General features: G+C 37.6%; 1 protein-coding gene across 14 annotated transcripts in view; it reads left to right on the top strand.

Moving 5' to 3' along the window:
• The window catches only part of LOC104419805 (serine/threonine-protein kinase TOR), a 59265-nt gene that overhangs the window by 21866 nt on the left and 19582 nt on the right, over positions 1-17817 (top strand). For all 14 annotated transcript variants that reach the window (XR_005546513.1, XR_005546515.1, XR_005546514.1 and 11 more), the window contains 14 exons: positions 1434-1536; positions 1633-1815; positions 1939-2031; positions 2168-2203; positions 2298-2396; positions 2483-2581; positions 2745-2907; positions 3382-3506; positions 9465-9517; positions 9809-9932; positions 10025-10210; positions 11874-12026; positions 12095-12247; positions 12463-12534. Coding sequence is in view for 11 of the 14 variants with exons in the window: in XM_010031582.3 (XP_010029884.2) it covers positions 1434-1536; positions 1633-1815; positions 1939-2031; positions 2168-2203; positions 2298-2396; positions 2483-2581; positions 2745-2907; positions 3382-3506; positions 9465-9517; positions 9809-9932; positions 10025-10210; positions 11874-12026; positions 12095-12247; positions 12463-12534 (1642 nt within the window). In the remaining 3 variants the exon portion in view is untranslated. The remainder of the gene's footprint in view (positions 1-1433; positions 1537-1632; positions 1816-1938; positions 2032-2167; positions 2204-2297; positions 2397-2482; positions 2582-2744; positions 2908-3381; positions 3507-9464; positions 9518-9808; positions 9933-10024; positions 10211-11873; positions 12027-12094; positions 12248-12462; positions 12535-17817) is intronic.

The following is a 17817-nucleotide window of genomic DNA, read 5'->3' as shown; positions in this document are numbered from 1 at the left end:
GACATAATGGATGCATTTTGATTCTGTTTTCTTTTGACACTCCAGGCTGTTAAAAACTTTATAACGCAATTTAACATTCATTTGTTTCCCTTTATTTCCTGGTTTTAAATGCCACTCAAGCTGACTGGTCCAGTCAATACCGACTTGGCAGTCCTTAGTAGCAGTTTTATTCATATTTTCTTGAAAGGACCGCCAAAAACCATGAAGGTTAGTAGTGCAGGGACCCAATCAAAAAAAATTAATTTCATGGATTTAATTGAACATTTTGCAAAAGTTCATTGACCATAAGTGCCTTTATTCCTTGTCTCTGTGTTAGCACCACCTTGGCGCTGTATCAATTAAGTTATCTTTGTTTATGAGGAAAATTGGTCGATTTTTCGAATGTGAATCATCACAGGTTGTAAAATGGCTTATAGAGAAACGTATCTCCCAAATATAGCATTATTTTCAGGAAATTGTGAAATAATGTTTTGTATTACGACGTATGCCGAATCAGTACACCATCCAAGGCTCTTGTTTGGTTTAGGAGAAATATGAGCTTAATCTCCATCTTAATATTTCCATTTAGCTCTGAATAAAGCAGAAATCTCAAAAGTATTGTTAGTTTTTTCTTGAGCAACACTTTTTGGTGAAATAGGAATACTTGTTCATATTTCTTTAAATAAAATAGGGTGATGATGAAGGTAATTTAATAATCCAGATCCTTTATATGTGATATCATTGAATTGCAAAATTTTCATTTTGTAGAACTCCAACAGATAAAAATAAGATGAAAGAGAAGGATGGTCAAGTCTTTCTTCAATGGTTAGCATGGTTATGGGAAAATCATAGTGTCTAAATACGATTGATTGGAAGTTTTCCACAAGTTGTACCGAATACAGGAATTGTGACTAAATCTTGGCGAATAGTATGCTTCACACTTGAAGTCAAAGCATTTTGTATTTTTTGTTGATTTGAATCACATAGTTCAAATTATGAATTCTACATTTTGAACAATCCATGGGATTACACTAGAAAATGTATTCTAGATATTGAAATAAAAGTATTGTCATGCTTTCCCTGATTACTTAGATATATTTGTATCTATGCATTCACGGATCTGTAAAAAGTTGCTCCATGTCAATTTATCTAAAGGTTATTCCATCCCATGGTAAACATGGCAATAAGTACTTTGCAATTTCCATTCAGGAATGTTAAGGAAGATATAGTTGAGTAATCTATTATGATAAAATTTCGTGCCACTGTGAGGTCCTTTGTTCACTTCCTTATGTCTACCTGGATAATGCTTCAATGGTGTATGTCTCTTCTCTTGTTCAATTCTTTCCATATGTGGATTTAATGGCTACTTTCAAAGAAAATGAGTTCGTGTTTTCTGAGATTTAACTGTAATGCATGTAAAACCTTCAGAATGTTCTGATATTTGATCTTTGCAGGTATGTGATAACTCCTTACAAGGAGTATCCTCCACTACTTGGCTTACTCTTGAAATTGCTGAATGGTGAGGTACCATGGTCTACCAGGCTTGCAGTTCTTGAGGTATATGAGTTAAAACTTCTTGTACATTTATGCCTACTTATTTACTGTGATGTTTAAGTAATAAAGCGAATGAAATTTCTCCTGTGCTTTTATCAGGTTCTTGGGATTATGGGTGCTTTGGATCCCCAGATGCATAAACGGAATCAGCTCATGTTGCCTGGTTCACATGGAAAATTTGCTCGTGCTACTGATGATTCAGGCCAGCACATGCAGACCATCAATGAAGTACCCATGGATCTTTGGCCGTCTTCTGCTACATCCGAGGATTATCATTCTACGGTAGGATATTGACCTCAGAAAACTCACTCTGTTGTGCCAAGTCTCATATTCTTTATCCATGGGGATTAGGGATTTCGCTTAACGATGCAAAGTTCATGTATCTCTTTGTATAAATGACTCCAGGTGGCAATAAATTCTCTGATGCGGATTCTTAGGGACCCCTCCCTCGCTAGTCACCACTACAAAGTGGTTGGCTCACTTATGTTCATTTTTAAGGTATGTGGTTTATTTGGAATTTTCGTTAATCTTCAGTTGTTGTGCGTATATAATCTCTCTCTTTCGCGCTGAAACTTTTTACTTTTTGGTTTGGCTCTCTCTGAAACTTAATCGACTCCTTTTCTTGCAAGATCAGTCGATGGGTCTTGGTTGCGTTACATACTTGCCAAAGGTAAGTCGTCAGAAAGAAGGGGGAGGGGGGATGAGGAGAGGTGAATTTGGCTATACTTTTCACAGTTCTTGTTGAGTGTCGTTTTTAACTGCAGGTTTTACCTGATTTCTTTCACATTGTCCGTATATGTGATGATACACTGAAGGACTTCATAACATGGAAGCTTGGAACTCTCATATCCATTGTCCGGCAGGTGTGTTTTATGTAAAAACTTTCATTGCATCATTGTATTGGTCTCCTATGGAGGTTTTTATGGGGAAGATTATGTGGTTTATGCAGCACATTTGCAAATATCGGCAAGAATTGCTTTCGTTAATCTCTGAACTGTGGTCATCTCTGAGCTTGCCAGCTATTAATCGTCGTCCACTTGGCTGTCCAGTGAGCTTCTCTCTCTCTCTCTCTCTCTCTCTCTATATATATATATATATATATATATATATATTCATATCTGTGTGTGTATGTGCGTATGTATATTCATATTTTTACTTAGTCTGCCAATATGCTGAATGTGTGGACTGATTTTCAGCCAAAATATTCTTAGGTTCTGCATCTGGTCGAACAGTTGTGCCTGGCTCTCAATGATGAATTCAGAACATATCTTCCAGATATACTTCCATGTTGTATTCAAGTCCTTAGCGATGCAGAACGGTGCAATGACTACACATATGTTCTTGATATCCTTCATACCCTCGAAATCTTTGGTGGTTCGTACTGTTATACTCTTCTGATGTTAAGTTTGGGTAAAATTAAGAGAATCAAATGAGAATCTCATCAGATTAAAGCAGTTTGCAGTGTAATCTTTTGTCTCATTTTATCTGTCTCGATCTGCCATAGAATTAGTCTACCTTGTATATTCATGTTGAGAGAAGGAAGGATGGATGGATGGAGGAATATCGGAATGCTTGCATGATGAAGAGGGAGTGGTCTTGAAGAGATCAGTGGTACTAGAACTAATGAGTTAGTACAGGAATTTGTATTAAATTATATAGATATGATCTGAAAATTGAAGTCCTTTCTCATTTGGAACTTTGGAGTAGTGGGACTGTTCTTGCATTTAGTTATAAGTATTAGCAAGTATCCACTTATGTGATTCTGAGTGAAGATCCTCTCTCTATTTTGATGTATTGAAGCATTATCACCCATAGAGGGACACACTCTTTACTCTTAAACAAATGCAGGGACCTTGGATGAGCACATGCATCTACTTCTTCCAGCACTCATTCGATTGTTTAAAGAAGATGCTCCAGTGGACAAACGACGTGCTGCCATTAAAACTTTAGCCAGATTAATCCCTCGAGTTCAGGTAGGCAGTTTAATTTCATGAGTTAAGCTGGTAATATGTGGGATCCTCTTAATGCCACCACAGCACATGTCAAGGATAGGACAGTACTACTTTAAAATAAAGATGAGTGCCTCTTATTTAAGGACAAATTGTGGAAGTTACTTCTGATGGAAAATATCTGTTATGCATATTGTTGGTTTTAATTGTAGAAATTAATATAGGAGAAGAAAAGAGAGCGATGTAGAAATTGATAAAGAAGGAATGAGGAGAATGTGAAAACTCCGGATTGGGTTTTCCACATCTCACACTTCTATTATTAAATAATACTTAATGACCATAATAACCCTATCAACGTTAATGACTATAATAACCCTCACACTGTAACACTCCCCCTCAAGTTGGAGTATAGATATCAAGCGTGCCCAGCTTGTTACAAATATACTCAACTCTACTACTCCCTAATGATTTGGTGAAGATATCAGCTAGTTGTTAATTGGTCCTAACATGACTAGTAGAAATAACTACAACCTGATGCTTTTCACGGATAAAGTGAGAATTAACTTCAATATGCTTGGTATGCTCATGGAATACTAGATTTGAAGCAATATGGATTGCTGCCTGATTATCACACCACAACTTTATTGGTGCAGGATCTTCAAATCCAAGTTCAACCAATAGTTGATGTATCCAAATTAATTCACAAGTAGCTTGAGCCATAGCTTTGTATTCTGATTCTGCACTTGATCTAGCTACAACACTTTGCTTCTTACTCTTCCAAGATACTAGGTTCCCCTCCACAAAAGTGCAAGAACCCGATGTAGATCTTCTATTTGTAGGAGACCCAGCCCAATCAGCATCCGAAAATATACTTCCACTCCTCTGTGACTATGATCACCAAAGAAAAGACCACGACTTGGAGTCTTCTTCAAGTATCTCAAAATTCTAACTACAACATCCCAATGAGAGGTACGAGAAGAAGACATAAATTGACTCAACACTCACAAAAAAGGAAATATCGGGTCGAGTGACAGTCAGATAATTCAATTTTCCAATAAGCCTTCGATACCGTTTTAGATCATTCAATAGTTCACCTTCCTCTGCCATTAATTTTGAGCCAACTTCCATGGGTGTATCTAGGGGTTTTGCTCCTAGCATACTTATCTTTTTAAGCAAATTCAAAACATACTTGTATTGTGAGATATTGATACCTTTCTTTGCCCGTGCCACTTCGATACCCAAAAAATATCTAGGTCGTCCCAAATCCTTTGTTTGAAACTGTTGTTGTGAATGTAATTTCAATTCATCATTTCCTGTAGAATCATCTCCAATTATAACAATATCATCGACATAAACTACAAGAAATATCCGACCAGCTCTTGAAACACGATAAAACATAGAATGATCTTCACTACATCTAAACAATCCAAACTGGAGTACCATTTCTGTAAACTTCCTAAACCAGGCTCTAGGAGATTGCTTCAAACCATATAAAGATTTCTTTAAATGACAAACATGACTAGACTCCCCCTGAGCAACAAACACAGGTGGTTGCTCCATATACACTTCCTCATTTAAATCATCATGAAGAAAGACATTTTTCACATCAAGCTGAAAAAGAGGCCAACAAGCAGAAGCAGCCAATGAAAGTAAAAGACGAACAGAGGTCATCTTAGCCACTGGAGAGAAAGTATCACCATAATTAACCCCATAAACTTGTGCATAACCTTTAGCAACCAATCTGGCATTGAGGTGAGCAAGAGAGCCATCGGGATTAACCTTAACAGTGAACACCCATTTACATTCAATGGTAGTTTTTCCTTCACGTAGAGGAACAAGATCCCAAGTCTTGTTTGTTTTGGTCAAGTGCCATTAGTTCCTCTTCCATAGCTGTCCTCTAGCCTTGACTAGATAATGCTTCGGCATTAGTTTTAGGAGTAGGATGTTTATCAATAGTGTCTAAACTAGCTCGAAAAGAAGCAGACAAACCAGAATAGGTGACAAATTGTGCAATAGAGTTTTGGGTACAACTGCGAACTCCTTTGCGGTGAGCAATAGGGATATGAAGATCAGTATGTGATAGACTTACCTTAGACTTAGAAGACAGAGAAAACAAAATAGGCGGAGGTACATTTGTAGGGGGCTCCACATGCTGATGACGTCTACTGTATACATGCTGAACTGGTGGAGGGATTGGAATAGAATCCGAAGTGGGTTTCATAATGACATATGTAAAAGAATTATCATCCACTGTAAGAGGCTCCATTGGTTAATCAAAATAAGTAGTCGACTCAAAAAAGGAAACATTTGCAGTGGTGAAATACTTATTCAAAGAAGGACAATAACAACGATATCCCTATTGTGTACGAGAATACCTCACAAAAATATATTTAAGAAACCGGGGGTCTAGTTTGGAAAGTCCTAGACGATGGTCACGAATATAGCGGACACAACCAAATATACGAGGTGGTAAATGAAACAAGAGTTCTGAAGGAAAAGAAGAGAGTGGTGTCGCACCCTTAAGAACAAAGGATAGCATGCGGTCATGATAGCATCAGCCCAAAAAGATTTATCTACCTTCATTTCAAACATCAATGATCGAGCAACTTCAAGTAAGTGGCGGTTCTTCCGTTCGGCGATACCACTTTGCTATGGTGTATCTAAACAAGAAGATTGATGAAGGATGCCCCGTTGGGCCATGAATTCAGAAAAATATTCCTTAGCATTATCACTTTGGAGAATGCAAACGAAAGCTGAAAATTGAGTATGTACTTCATTAACAAATGCACAAAATATAGAAAATAACTCGAATGACTTTTCATTAGATATAGTCAAGTGGCTCTTGAATAGTCATCTACAAAAGTAACGAAGCACTTGAAACCCAACTTAGAAAGAGTAGGACAAAGACCCCATATGTTAGAATGAACTAACACAAACGGCTGAAAAGCCTGTTTATTGACTCTTGGACGATAACTAATACAGTGCAATTTCCCAAACTGACCTGACTCACACTCAAGACTAGATAAAGATTGAAACTGTGGATCTAACTTTTTTAAACTTTACAAGGATGGGTGGCTCAAATGATAATGGGTTTGATGTGGGGAAGCTGCGGAACAAACAACACTTGTAGTATCATCAAGCAAGTATAGCCCTCCTTACACATGTCCTTTACCAATTGTCTTCCTTGTCTTCAAGTCCTGAAAAACACAGAAATCGGGATAGAAAGTTATGGAACAATCATATGCTTTAGTAAGCTGACTAACACACATAAGGTTGAACGGAAAACTAGGGAGATACATGACTGAAGATAAAGATATAGAGGATGTTTGGGGAACTGTGCCTATCCCCTTCACTGTGGATAGAGAACCATAAGCTAATGTAACATTAGACATAGACTCATGAAAGTTAGAAAAGATACCTGAGACTCCAGTTATATGATCGGTAGCACTTAAATCAATGACCTAGGGGCGGGAGGCAGAAGAAAGACATGCTTTTGCATTACCTGTCTGAAAAAAAGTAGCTACAGAGGAGGACTGTGAAACCAAATGGGAAATCTAGAGTTATTATATCTAGCAAATTCCTCTTCTGACATTCTGATCAACTTTCCCCCCGTAGCGGATTGTGAAGAGGTACTAGATTTTACTGCATTAGCTACATTAGCTGTAGCTTGTTGAGAGGGCTTTTCATGAAGCTTATAACAGAATCTCTGAATATGTTCTGGTAAACCACAGTAATGATAAGTTCGAACGAAACCGGTATTACCCCTTATGTCACTATAAGTGTTGCTAGCAAAGGGTGGTTGGCCTCTACCAAAACTACGGTTAGCACCACCACCACCACGACCTCGACTACCACCACGATTTTGTTGGGCTGCTAAGGTTGAGTTCTCACCTATAGAAAATGCATCCTTAGGTGGTTCACGTGAGACCCTTAGAACACAAGCAAATGTCTTATCTCCTTCAAGTATTTCGGAATGAACAGCATCATAGTCTTGCTCTAATCCTCCCAAAAAACCCATAACAGCCAATTGCTCATGTTGCTCCTGCATTTCCTTGACATTAGAAGTAATGGGTAGTAGAGAATTAAGCTCATTATACATTTGTTTGAAATTAGCAGAATATTGAGTAAGTGGCCGACCCTGTCTATTAGCCTTATAAAATTCCTGGGACACTTTATATATCCTTGAAAGATTATCTTGTCTAGAATAAAGGACATTCAAGTAGTCCCACAAATCCTTCACAGTATTAATATGTGTAACCAAAATCACAATGTGAGATTCCATAGAATTCAACATTTGACCAAGAATTCTAGCATCCACAGTATCCCAATTTATATCGGAGGCAGATCTATCACTGGTTAGATGATTCTGTTACTCTCTTCTAGTCAACACTAACGATACGATTTTCTTCCATTATTGGAAATTGGTGATACCTTCTAGCTTCTTCTATATCAAACAACTAGAGGATGTAGACACAACCTCAGCTACTACACCTCTATTCTCCGCCATAATTCGATGTGTACCAATATAACGCAAGAACTTTCAGGACAATAATCAAATTTAAATCCCTCCAACTAATTCAATTCAACAAACTATCACCTTTGTTCCAAACAATCCATATCTCCATAATACTTCAATCAACTCATCGTATTTCATCAAGAAAAATGCCCAAAAACATAGATTATGCCCAAACAGAAACCACCTCATCCAACATCAATTTCATGGTGAACAGGATCAGCATCTCTATCAAGCAAGTTGCTGCAATTTTTTTTTTTGGTAAAACTAAGAACAACGAACACACGAGCGAACCTTAGAGGACCACACCAATCAGATCAGCTTGCATGGAGGAACACAAGCTCAACCAGCGTTAGATCTTGAATGGATGGACAAAATAGTGTGACGTCGGACGACATTGAATCTATGCCAACGAGGCCAGACCTGAGCCGACTACGTTTGTCGGCATCAAATCTAGACTCGAGAGGGCTGGCCAACACCGGCTTGGGTTGAGCGATGCTTGTTGATGTGGTTCCGATACCATGTAGAAATTAATATAGGAGAAGAAAAGAGAGCGATGTAGAAATTAATAAAGAAGGAACGAGGAGAACGTGTAAAACTGAAAGGAGGAGAATGTGAAAACTGATTAGGGTTTTCCACGTCTCACACTTTTATTATTAAATAATACTTAATGACCATAATAACCGTCACACCTTGTAACATTAATATTGATGGGAATCAATCGTAAGAAGAGGAAACTATCTTTGTTGGAGATATGTAAATTTCTCACTCATATTGACTGAAAATTACATCCTCTTTGAGGTAGAGATCAGATAATAGGTTGCATCTCCTTTGATTTGGGTCCTCTTTGCTTATTGTTAATATTTACATCCTTATGAGTTGCCGCTCTTTGCCACTGTATTAACGAATGTAGTGGATATGAACTTTCCACCTAAAAACATTGTAAGTGCAATGACATTTTCAGTCTTCAATCCTGGTCATATTTCTCAGAGGCAGACTTGATTAACTTTGAACTCTTCATTGGTCCAAAATGACATTGCAAATTGTTGAATGGGTAAATTTATAATGTTAGTTCACACCAAAAAGAAGAGCATTCTTATCCTACCTCTCAATCTCTGTCTGATGTTGTGATAGTGTCATTTTGGCAAATGAAAATGAAAATTTTTATGTTTCTTTTTACTCATAGGCGAGTAGAATTTATGGAAGTGTAGTTGAAGATAATTTTCAGAGAACGGAAAAAGAGATTATTTTTGGAAGAGGAGGGGAAGGATGGGGTGATGCCACTTGTTATGTTTGTTAATTTTATGCATTTAAATCTATGAAATAGATATAGATGATCAGGTTTTGGGAACACACATAACCTTAATCGTTCTTTCTATTCTTGCTAATAGCTAGTTCTTTGTTCTATTTTCTCCATCTATTGTTTTGGTGAATCTGTTTTGACTCTTATATGCACTCTCTGTTATCAGGTTACTGGTCATATATCTTCACTAGTCCATCATTTGAAGCTGGTTTTGGATGGGTTAGTTCATTCCTAAGTTATGGAATTATATCTAATAGAAGTAGAACAATGTCTTCTTGCATGATGCCTGAATCTTGTCTTTGATTATGCAGCACATATTCTTTTAATTATATCTTTCTATTGTCACGGCTTTCATTTTTCACTTCTTTATGTTTGGGTTCAAGTTGAAAGTTTAATCTTTTCTGTTGACCGTTTTTTATTTTAAAAAGAAAACAGAAAATGAAGTATGCCTGTGTTTCTTTTTGTTGATTCTTTGAAACTTCTCTTAATCTGTTTATGTTCAAGTTGCAGAAAACTTGATGAGCTCAGGAAGGATGCTGTAGATGCACTTTGTTGTCTTGCGTATGCCCTTGGGGAGGATTTCACCATCTTCATACCATCGATACACAAACTTCTTTTAAAACATCAATTGATGGTCCTCCTTCTGACTGAAAAATTCCTTGCAGATTGCATCCTTAATCTTGCTTTTTATTGATTATTATATGACAGTGGTTAACCTATTTTCAGCATAAGGAATTTGAGGAGATTGAAGGTCGTATCTATAGACGTGAACCGCTGATATCAGGAAGCACGACTGCTCAAAAGCTAAGCCAAGGGCTTGCTGTAGAAGTAATCAGTGACCCATTGAATGATGTGGAGAATGATCAATATGAAGATGGGTCTGATGTGCAAAATGAGCATAGAGTCCATCAGGTATACTCTACTCTCACTATTAGTTAAAAGGTGTTTTTGGGGCTTCGCCTCGACAGAAAGAGGCAGGCCAAGTAAGTATGATTTCTTTGAGAGTACTCTTGCGTCTTTGGTGTGACACGCATGCATTATTTAAGTTTGAGGGACATGTAATTTTAGATGGAGTGTTATATTGAGGAAGGTGCTTTTTACCCGCGAATAGTATGTCATTATATGGTTACACTACAAAGTTGTGAAATCACTGGGAGTTGTTCTTTCGTAATTAAATGTTGGTAGTGGGCAAATCATGCAACACCCACTATGGAAGTTAATGAGTCGTGGAATAGCAAAATATCACATGAGGTTTAGTGAGAAATTTATGATTTGGAGTTCGAATCTACCCAATCTATTTTCTTAATAAGTACTAATTAAAGAAAATTCTCTAGAACATGAGGTTCCGTAAGAAGTTAATGAGTCATGGAATAGCAAAATATCACTTAAGGTTTTGTGAGAAATTTATGATTCGAAGTTCGAATCTACCCCATCTATTTTCTTGGTAAGTACTAATTAAAGAAAATTTCTCTAGAACATCAGGTATTCATACGAACCACAGACTAAAAGAAGCCTAAAGACACGTCCTTTTTATCTAATTGGGAGCTTTGTCCAATACTATATGTCTATAAGGGTATTATGGTCATAAACAATTTATATTTAATATAAACACAATGGGTGTAGGGTTTCTGTTACACAGAAAACTACGGCCCTCTCTTTGTTTCTTTACGTTCTTCTCCTCCTCCTCTCTATTCCTTCTCTCTTCCTTCCTTCTCTCTTTCTACTTGCTGTGGGTTCTCTAATCAGCTTTGTGACCGTTGCAAACTAGCTTGGTACTTAATGAATACGAAACTCCTCGGCTCTTAGCATAACTGTGCTGAGAGCTGTACTCCTTCATGCATAAGAAAGTATCCTTACATAGTATATTTTCTTTCTCATGCATGGACTCATGCCTTTATACCTTTCATTAAATTTAGCTAGCCATACTTGTGGAACTCTTTTTTGGCTGAAAGTTTTAAATTGCACAATTGAAATACTGCTTTTTTTTTTTTTTTTTTTCAATGCCAGATAAATAATGATTTCTGAAAGGTTACATTTTAGATACCGAATTGCAGTTTCTCCCTGCTTCTCTGTTCAAGTTCTGACTCAAAGTGGATCATTATCTGTCGGAGTAGTGGGCTCGTTGATGTTAGCATGCATTTTCTGTTTACTCCTTTTAAGCTACTCTAGATGTGTAGTAATAATTATAATTTAGTTTTGATCATTTCTACCAAATATAAGATTTGGTATTTAAAGAAACTTAGAAGCAGTTTAACTTTTTGTCTACTGTGATAGTTTGATCGTTCTTGTTCTGTATGATGTGTTTTGATCTACTACTGTGGTTTACTTGTCTAGGCTTGCTAATTTTCGGTACTTAGATTTTGATAGAAGAGCATCCATCTTTTATCAATTCTGGCCTGTTGGTCATTCTCATTTTTGCATTCCACTTTTGCCTTTTGCTTATTCTAGCTCTTGTTTGTGGGGTCCTGGAGCATGCGTAACTTGAATCCACCTTCACACAATGCTTACATTTTCTGTCATTTTTCAATGACGTGATAATAGTTTTTATTTAACTACTTAAGAATCTTTATTAAAGGTTAATGTTGGTCGTCTACTTGCTGCTGGGGAGGCTTCTCAATGCAGTACTATAGAAGATTGGGCTGAATGGATGCGGCACTTTAGTATTGAGCTCTTGAAACAATCTCCATCACCAGCTCTGCGAACATGTGCAAGGTTGGCACAGTTGCAGGTGGGGTTAACATTTCTCATCTCACACTTTCTGGTTTTGGAATGATAATCTAACCAAATGATCTTCAGCCCTCTGTTGGAAGGGAGTTATTTGCAGCTGGTTTTGTGAGCTGTTGGACACAGCTGAGTGAATCTAGTCAGATACACTTGGTTCGGAATTTAGAGATCGCATTTTCTGCTCCAAAAATTCCTCATGAAATTCATGCAACACTTCTTAACTTGGTATGTCTAAATTTATGAGCCATGTGCTTGAGTCAATCTGACTTTGAATCTGGTTTATACTTTGACTCGTATTCTTATTGAAAATTTTGTCTATCATTTTCCTTTCAGCAATGTTTATACATTGTTGATAATGAAAGCTGACAATGGAGTTCCTTCTTTTGTTCTTTTTTGGTGCACTTCAATGCAATTTGAAATGTTTGAGGCAATATCTGCAGGCTGAGTTCATGGAACATGATGAGAAACCCCTTCCTATTGACATCCGACTCCTTGGTGCTCTTGCAGAGAAGGTATTGTTGATGCATTCCTGTTGAGAAAGTTTTCTTCATTTTAACTTAAGCAATATCCGAGACCATGTTTCGAGCGTATTTTGGACTTTGTATATAGGTAACTAATTAGCCACTTGTCCATATATTATTTGAAGAGAATTGAATCTATTGAAAGACAAAAACTGAATTGAATGCTCGGGTAGGTCAATCTGAGCCCAAGCTATCTATTTATAATAAAGTCAAAAGGCCAGAATTACAATATCACTCTTATTGCCACCATACATAAAATAATAAAGGCAATAGACAAATATACCCCTATTAGTCAAATCCTTCCAATACTCCTCAAGTTGGAGCATAGATATCACACATGCCCAACTTGACCAAAACAGGATGAAAGGATTTGCCCCCTAGTCATTTAGTGAACACATGAGCTAGTTGATCACTGGACTGAACAAAGGGCATACAAATTAAACCACTGGCCAACTTCTCATTGATAAAGTGCTTGTCAATCTCTACATGTCTCGTATGATCATGCTGTATAGGATTATGAGCAATGCTAATAGCAGCCTTATTATCAAGTATAACATCATAGGAACATGAACAGATACATCAAGATCTTCAAGTAATACTTTAAGCCATAACAGCTCAGAAACTCCTTGTGCTATTTCATGAAACTTTGCTTCAACACTAGACCGAGCAATTACATTCTGCTTTTTACTACGCCAAGTCACTATATTCCCACTAAAGAAAGTACAATACCCAGAAATAGACTTTTACTCAGGGGATCCAGCCCAACCAACATCTATATAGGCTGACTTTCAAGCCATCATGAGGAGACAAAAGAATCCCTTTCTTTCAAATACCGAAGGATCTGAAGAACATCATACATATGAGTAGAGCGTGGATCTTGCATAAATTGACTTAGTAGGCTCACGGAAAAAGCAATTTCAGGTCGGGTGTGGAACGTAAATCAACTTGCCTACTTACTGTTGATAACGATCCTTGTCCACTGGATCATTGTTCTTTTCTCGAAGACGAGTATTGGACTCAACAGGAGTATTAGAGGGACGATATCCCAATAACCCAACTTTTGTTATAAGATCAAGGACATACTTTGGATAGAAAGATACCTTTTGAAGATCTGGCAACTTCAATCTCAAGAAAGTACTGGAGCTTTGCAAGATCCTTTATCTCAAACTTTTGTCCAAGAAATTTTTTTAACTTGTCGATCTCATGAATATCATTTTTTTGTGACAACAATATCATCTACATACACAATGAGATTAGGGACTTTAGCACCTGATCTTTTCACAAACAAAGTATGATCAACATTACTCACTCTGTTTATACCCAACGGAAACCATAGCTTTTTGAAACTTACTAAACCAAGCTTGAGGTGATTGCTTTAAATTGTGAAGTGGATATTTTAGCTTACACACTTTACCTTGAGTTTCACAAGAAAAACCTGTAGGAATCTTCGTATGCACCTCTTCTAACTCTCAACTAAGAAAGGCATTCTTCACATTTAACTGCTGAAGATCCCATCCTAGGTAACAGCACAAAAAAGTAGAACTCACACAGTATTCAACTTGGCAACAGAAGCAAAGGTTTATATCTGTCCATAGGAACATCCATCTTCTGTTTGACTGCAAACACCCACTTACATCCTATCGGTTGCTTCCTAGGAGGAAGAAAAACAAGATCCCATGTGCCATTTTTCTTCAAAGCATGTATTTCCTCCACCATTGTTGCCTTACACTTCTCATCAGCAAAAGCTCCCTACCGAATCCGTGGAATAAAGGCGGAAGATAGAGAAGACACAAAAGCACAATAAGAGCTTGTCAAAAAGTTCTAGTACTCTTTCGAAGTGCAATAGGAAGATTAGAAGGATACATCTCACTAGAAGAAGTATTAGAATCCGGCTTCGGAGATGATGACCAAACGGGCAATGTATCAATGGTCTTAGGTGTTGGTAGTGGGATCCCTACAACGATATGTCTTCAATGTCTTCCTCTAAAGTGGTTGTTCTGTTATCTCCCTCTGAGGTATTATACTATCCTCTTCTAGTATTGCATTGTTCTCCTCTTGAGAAGAACCATCAGAGATTATTGGAGGAGGAGACTAAGTAATATCCTTAGGAACATTTAGGATTGGCAACACCTCTACACTATGACACTTCCTCTGAAGAGGTGGAGCAGAATAATAGGAATTAGACTCATGAAAAATCACATCCATGAATATAATGGTGCGCCTAGAAGGAGGATGACAACACTTATAACCCTTTTGATTAGTTGAATACCCAAGGAAAATGCAGCGTAGACCACGGGGTTCCAACTTACTCTGAAAATTTTAGGGGGATGGAATGAAAGTTGACGATCCTTGTAATATATCAAAGGTGTACGGGAATCAAGAATTCTAGTAAGTATCTGATTGATTAAATAGGGAGCAATTAAAATAGCATCACTCCAGTATTGAGCTGGCACATGACGGGCAAACAAAAGAGACCTAGCGACCTCTAACAAATGTCGATTTGACAACATCTCTTTGTGCTGGGGTATCAACACAACTGGTTTGATGAATAATGCTGTGATTAGAGAGATACACTTGAAATTGGCCCTCGTTGTACTCGGTGCCATTGTCACTGCTAAGAATTTTTGCAGTAGTGTTGAATTGAGTTTGAACCAATTTGTGAAAGATTTGAAATCATCGAAAAACGTTAGTCTTATATTTCAGCAAATAAAACCCAAGTGGTACAAGAATCATAATTGATAAAAGTGACAAACCATCAATGTCCGGAAATAGAAGTACGATGGGAAGGACCCCGCACATTAGTATGAATCACATTAAAGGAAAACAACTTTTATTATTTGAAGATGGATATGTTAAATGAGTTTGTTTAGCCAAAATACAGGCTTCACAGAAAAACCCATCTTTATTATAAGCTGAGATGAGACTAGGAAATTTAAAAAAAAAAAAAATCTAAAAGGGGTATTGACCTAATCTGCAGTGCCATTGGTGGAGATCCCTCAATGTCGAATTAACTTGATGAGGCGCAGAAGACAAAGTCGGAGTAGAAACCCTACTGCCCTCTAGCAAATAATGACCACCATCCAATCTACCATATCCAATCTCCTTCTCTGTAACCAGATCCTGGAGAACACAATAAGAAGGAAAAAAACATTACTTTATAGTTTAATTCTCAAGTTAGACTACTGACAGAAAGGAGATTAGTAGAGAATGATGAGATATGTAAAGCAGAAGATAAGGGAAAAGTGGAGGAACAATTGATAGACCCTTTTCTAGTAATGGAAGAGAGGGTTCCATCAACCACACGAACTTTGCTTCTGCTGGAAGTAGGGGTGTATTTATGAAAGAGAGTAGAATAACTTGTTATGAGATTTGTAGCCCCTGTATCAATGATTCACGGGCTGGAAACAACTGATTTGTAGAACACCCCCCCTCCCCACCTCCAAAGAAGATACCGGAAGAGTGGGGTAGGTTTGAAGCATAAGGAAAAAGCGAATTGGCAACCGTGGAGGAGGTAGCAACAGCAGAAACTTTCAATAGACAAATAGACATTGAAATGTCTGAAGTTCTTCTTGGGATAAACTAATATTAGTAGTAGGTGCAGCAGGAATAGGTTCAGTATGGTTTGCCCTGTTTTTTGCCTTTCTTTGTACCCTTTTGGCATAAAATATGAAGGTTTTTCATGTAACTTCCAGCAGGTAGTCTTAGTATGATATGGCCTATAACAACATTCACACTTCACAACCTCCTTAGAGGTATCATTGAATCAAGCAGATGAATCAGATTTGACAACAATGTCAACACTGTTTGTAGAGCAGATCGATCCACAATAGACAGGTAAACCATTGTTGTCCTACGGCTTTCAACAAAGTGAACTAGTGCATAGGACTGTTCCAGAATAGGGAATAGAGACTGACTAAGGATTTGAACACGTAGTTGATCATGTTCAATATTCAATCTCGCTAAGAAATCATAATTCTCTTGTATGCACCAATATCTGTAGCATTGGTTGGGTGATAATCGGCATGATGATCTAGCTCTTGCCACAAGCTCCTAAGCTCAGCATAATATTGAGATATAGTCATCTCTTTTTGAGTGGGTTGATGAACCCTTTTTTGAAGCTCATACACCTGTGCATCATTCCCAAGTTGACCATAAGTGTCCTCTGCAGCCAACCAAATTTATGTCGTAGTATCAAGAAGCAAATATCCTTTTGCAATCTGTGGCTGCATCGAATTAAGCAGAAAAAAACATTACCAAAGAGTCATTCGAGATCCACTTGTACTAAGCATCACCTGATGTCTCCGACTTCATTGAAGTGCCATTGATATGTCCCGTAAGCCCACGGCCTACAATGGTCAAGAATGCGGATTGAGACCATATCAAATAATTTGTGCTGTCAAGCTTCACAGAGATTGTAGCAAAAGTAATATAATTTGGACGGCCATCTCCTATAGGTGGAGAGTTCTCAACTAAACTCTCAAACATTGTGTCTCAGATTTCGCCCTAAAAAGGTCTGAAAGGAGCAATCGAACCTCCAAAACTTGCCAGAAAAGGCCAAATATTAGATCAAGGTCCTCTCGTAGTAAGCTGAAGTTGTCCTCCAAAAATCAGCTAAATCAAATCAAGGAAAGGAAAAAATCAATTTTTTCGGGGTTTTGAAAACCTGGAAAAAAAATCGATAAATCTTGATTTTTGCCAAAGTATCTGAAAAAAGAAAAAGAGAAAAAGGAATATGATGGTCCACGAACTGCACTACTTTGGTCTTCAAACACGAGATAGTTGTAGGCCGGTGGCAAGACAAACAATCTCGAACAAGGTCCAAAAAATCGTAGAAGAGGTTGAACCACCAATCGCAGGCTGCAACGAAACTTTAATTTAATTCATAGAGGTGAGATTTAGGGCAGACACTAGATTCAAAGAATCGGCTCATTAGTGTTGCCTTCCCCTTGAAAGAAAGCAAAGGAGAAGGTGAAAAGGAACTGCTGTGAGAGAGAGGGAGAGAGACTGCACAGAGAAGAGGTTAGTTCAACCTTGGCTCTACTATCATGTTGGAAGACAAAAACTGAACTGAATACTTGGTTAGGTCGATGTGACCCAAGCTATCTATTTATAATAAAGCCAAAGGGCCAGAATTACAATATCGCCCTTATTGCCCCCATACATAAATTAATAATAAAGGAAATAGATAAACATACCCCTATTGGTCAAATACTCTCGGCAGAATCTTTTTAACTGTTGTAGGTAGGCAGATTCGGAAATCCTAATTTCTATCTT

Source organism: Eucalyptus grandis, chromosome 9, assembly GCF_016545825.1.
Source record: "Eucalyptus grandis isolate ANBG69807.140 chromosome 9, ASM1654582v1, whole genome shotgun sequence".
NCBI classification, from domain to species: Eukaryota; Viridiplantae; Streptophyta; class Magnoliopsida; order Myrtales; family Myrtaceae; genus Eucalyptus; species Eucalyptus grandis.
Note: the sequence above shows the minus strand (reverse complement) of the source record. Positions and strands in the feature narration are given on the sequence as shown.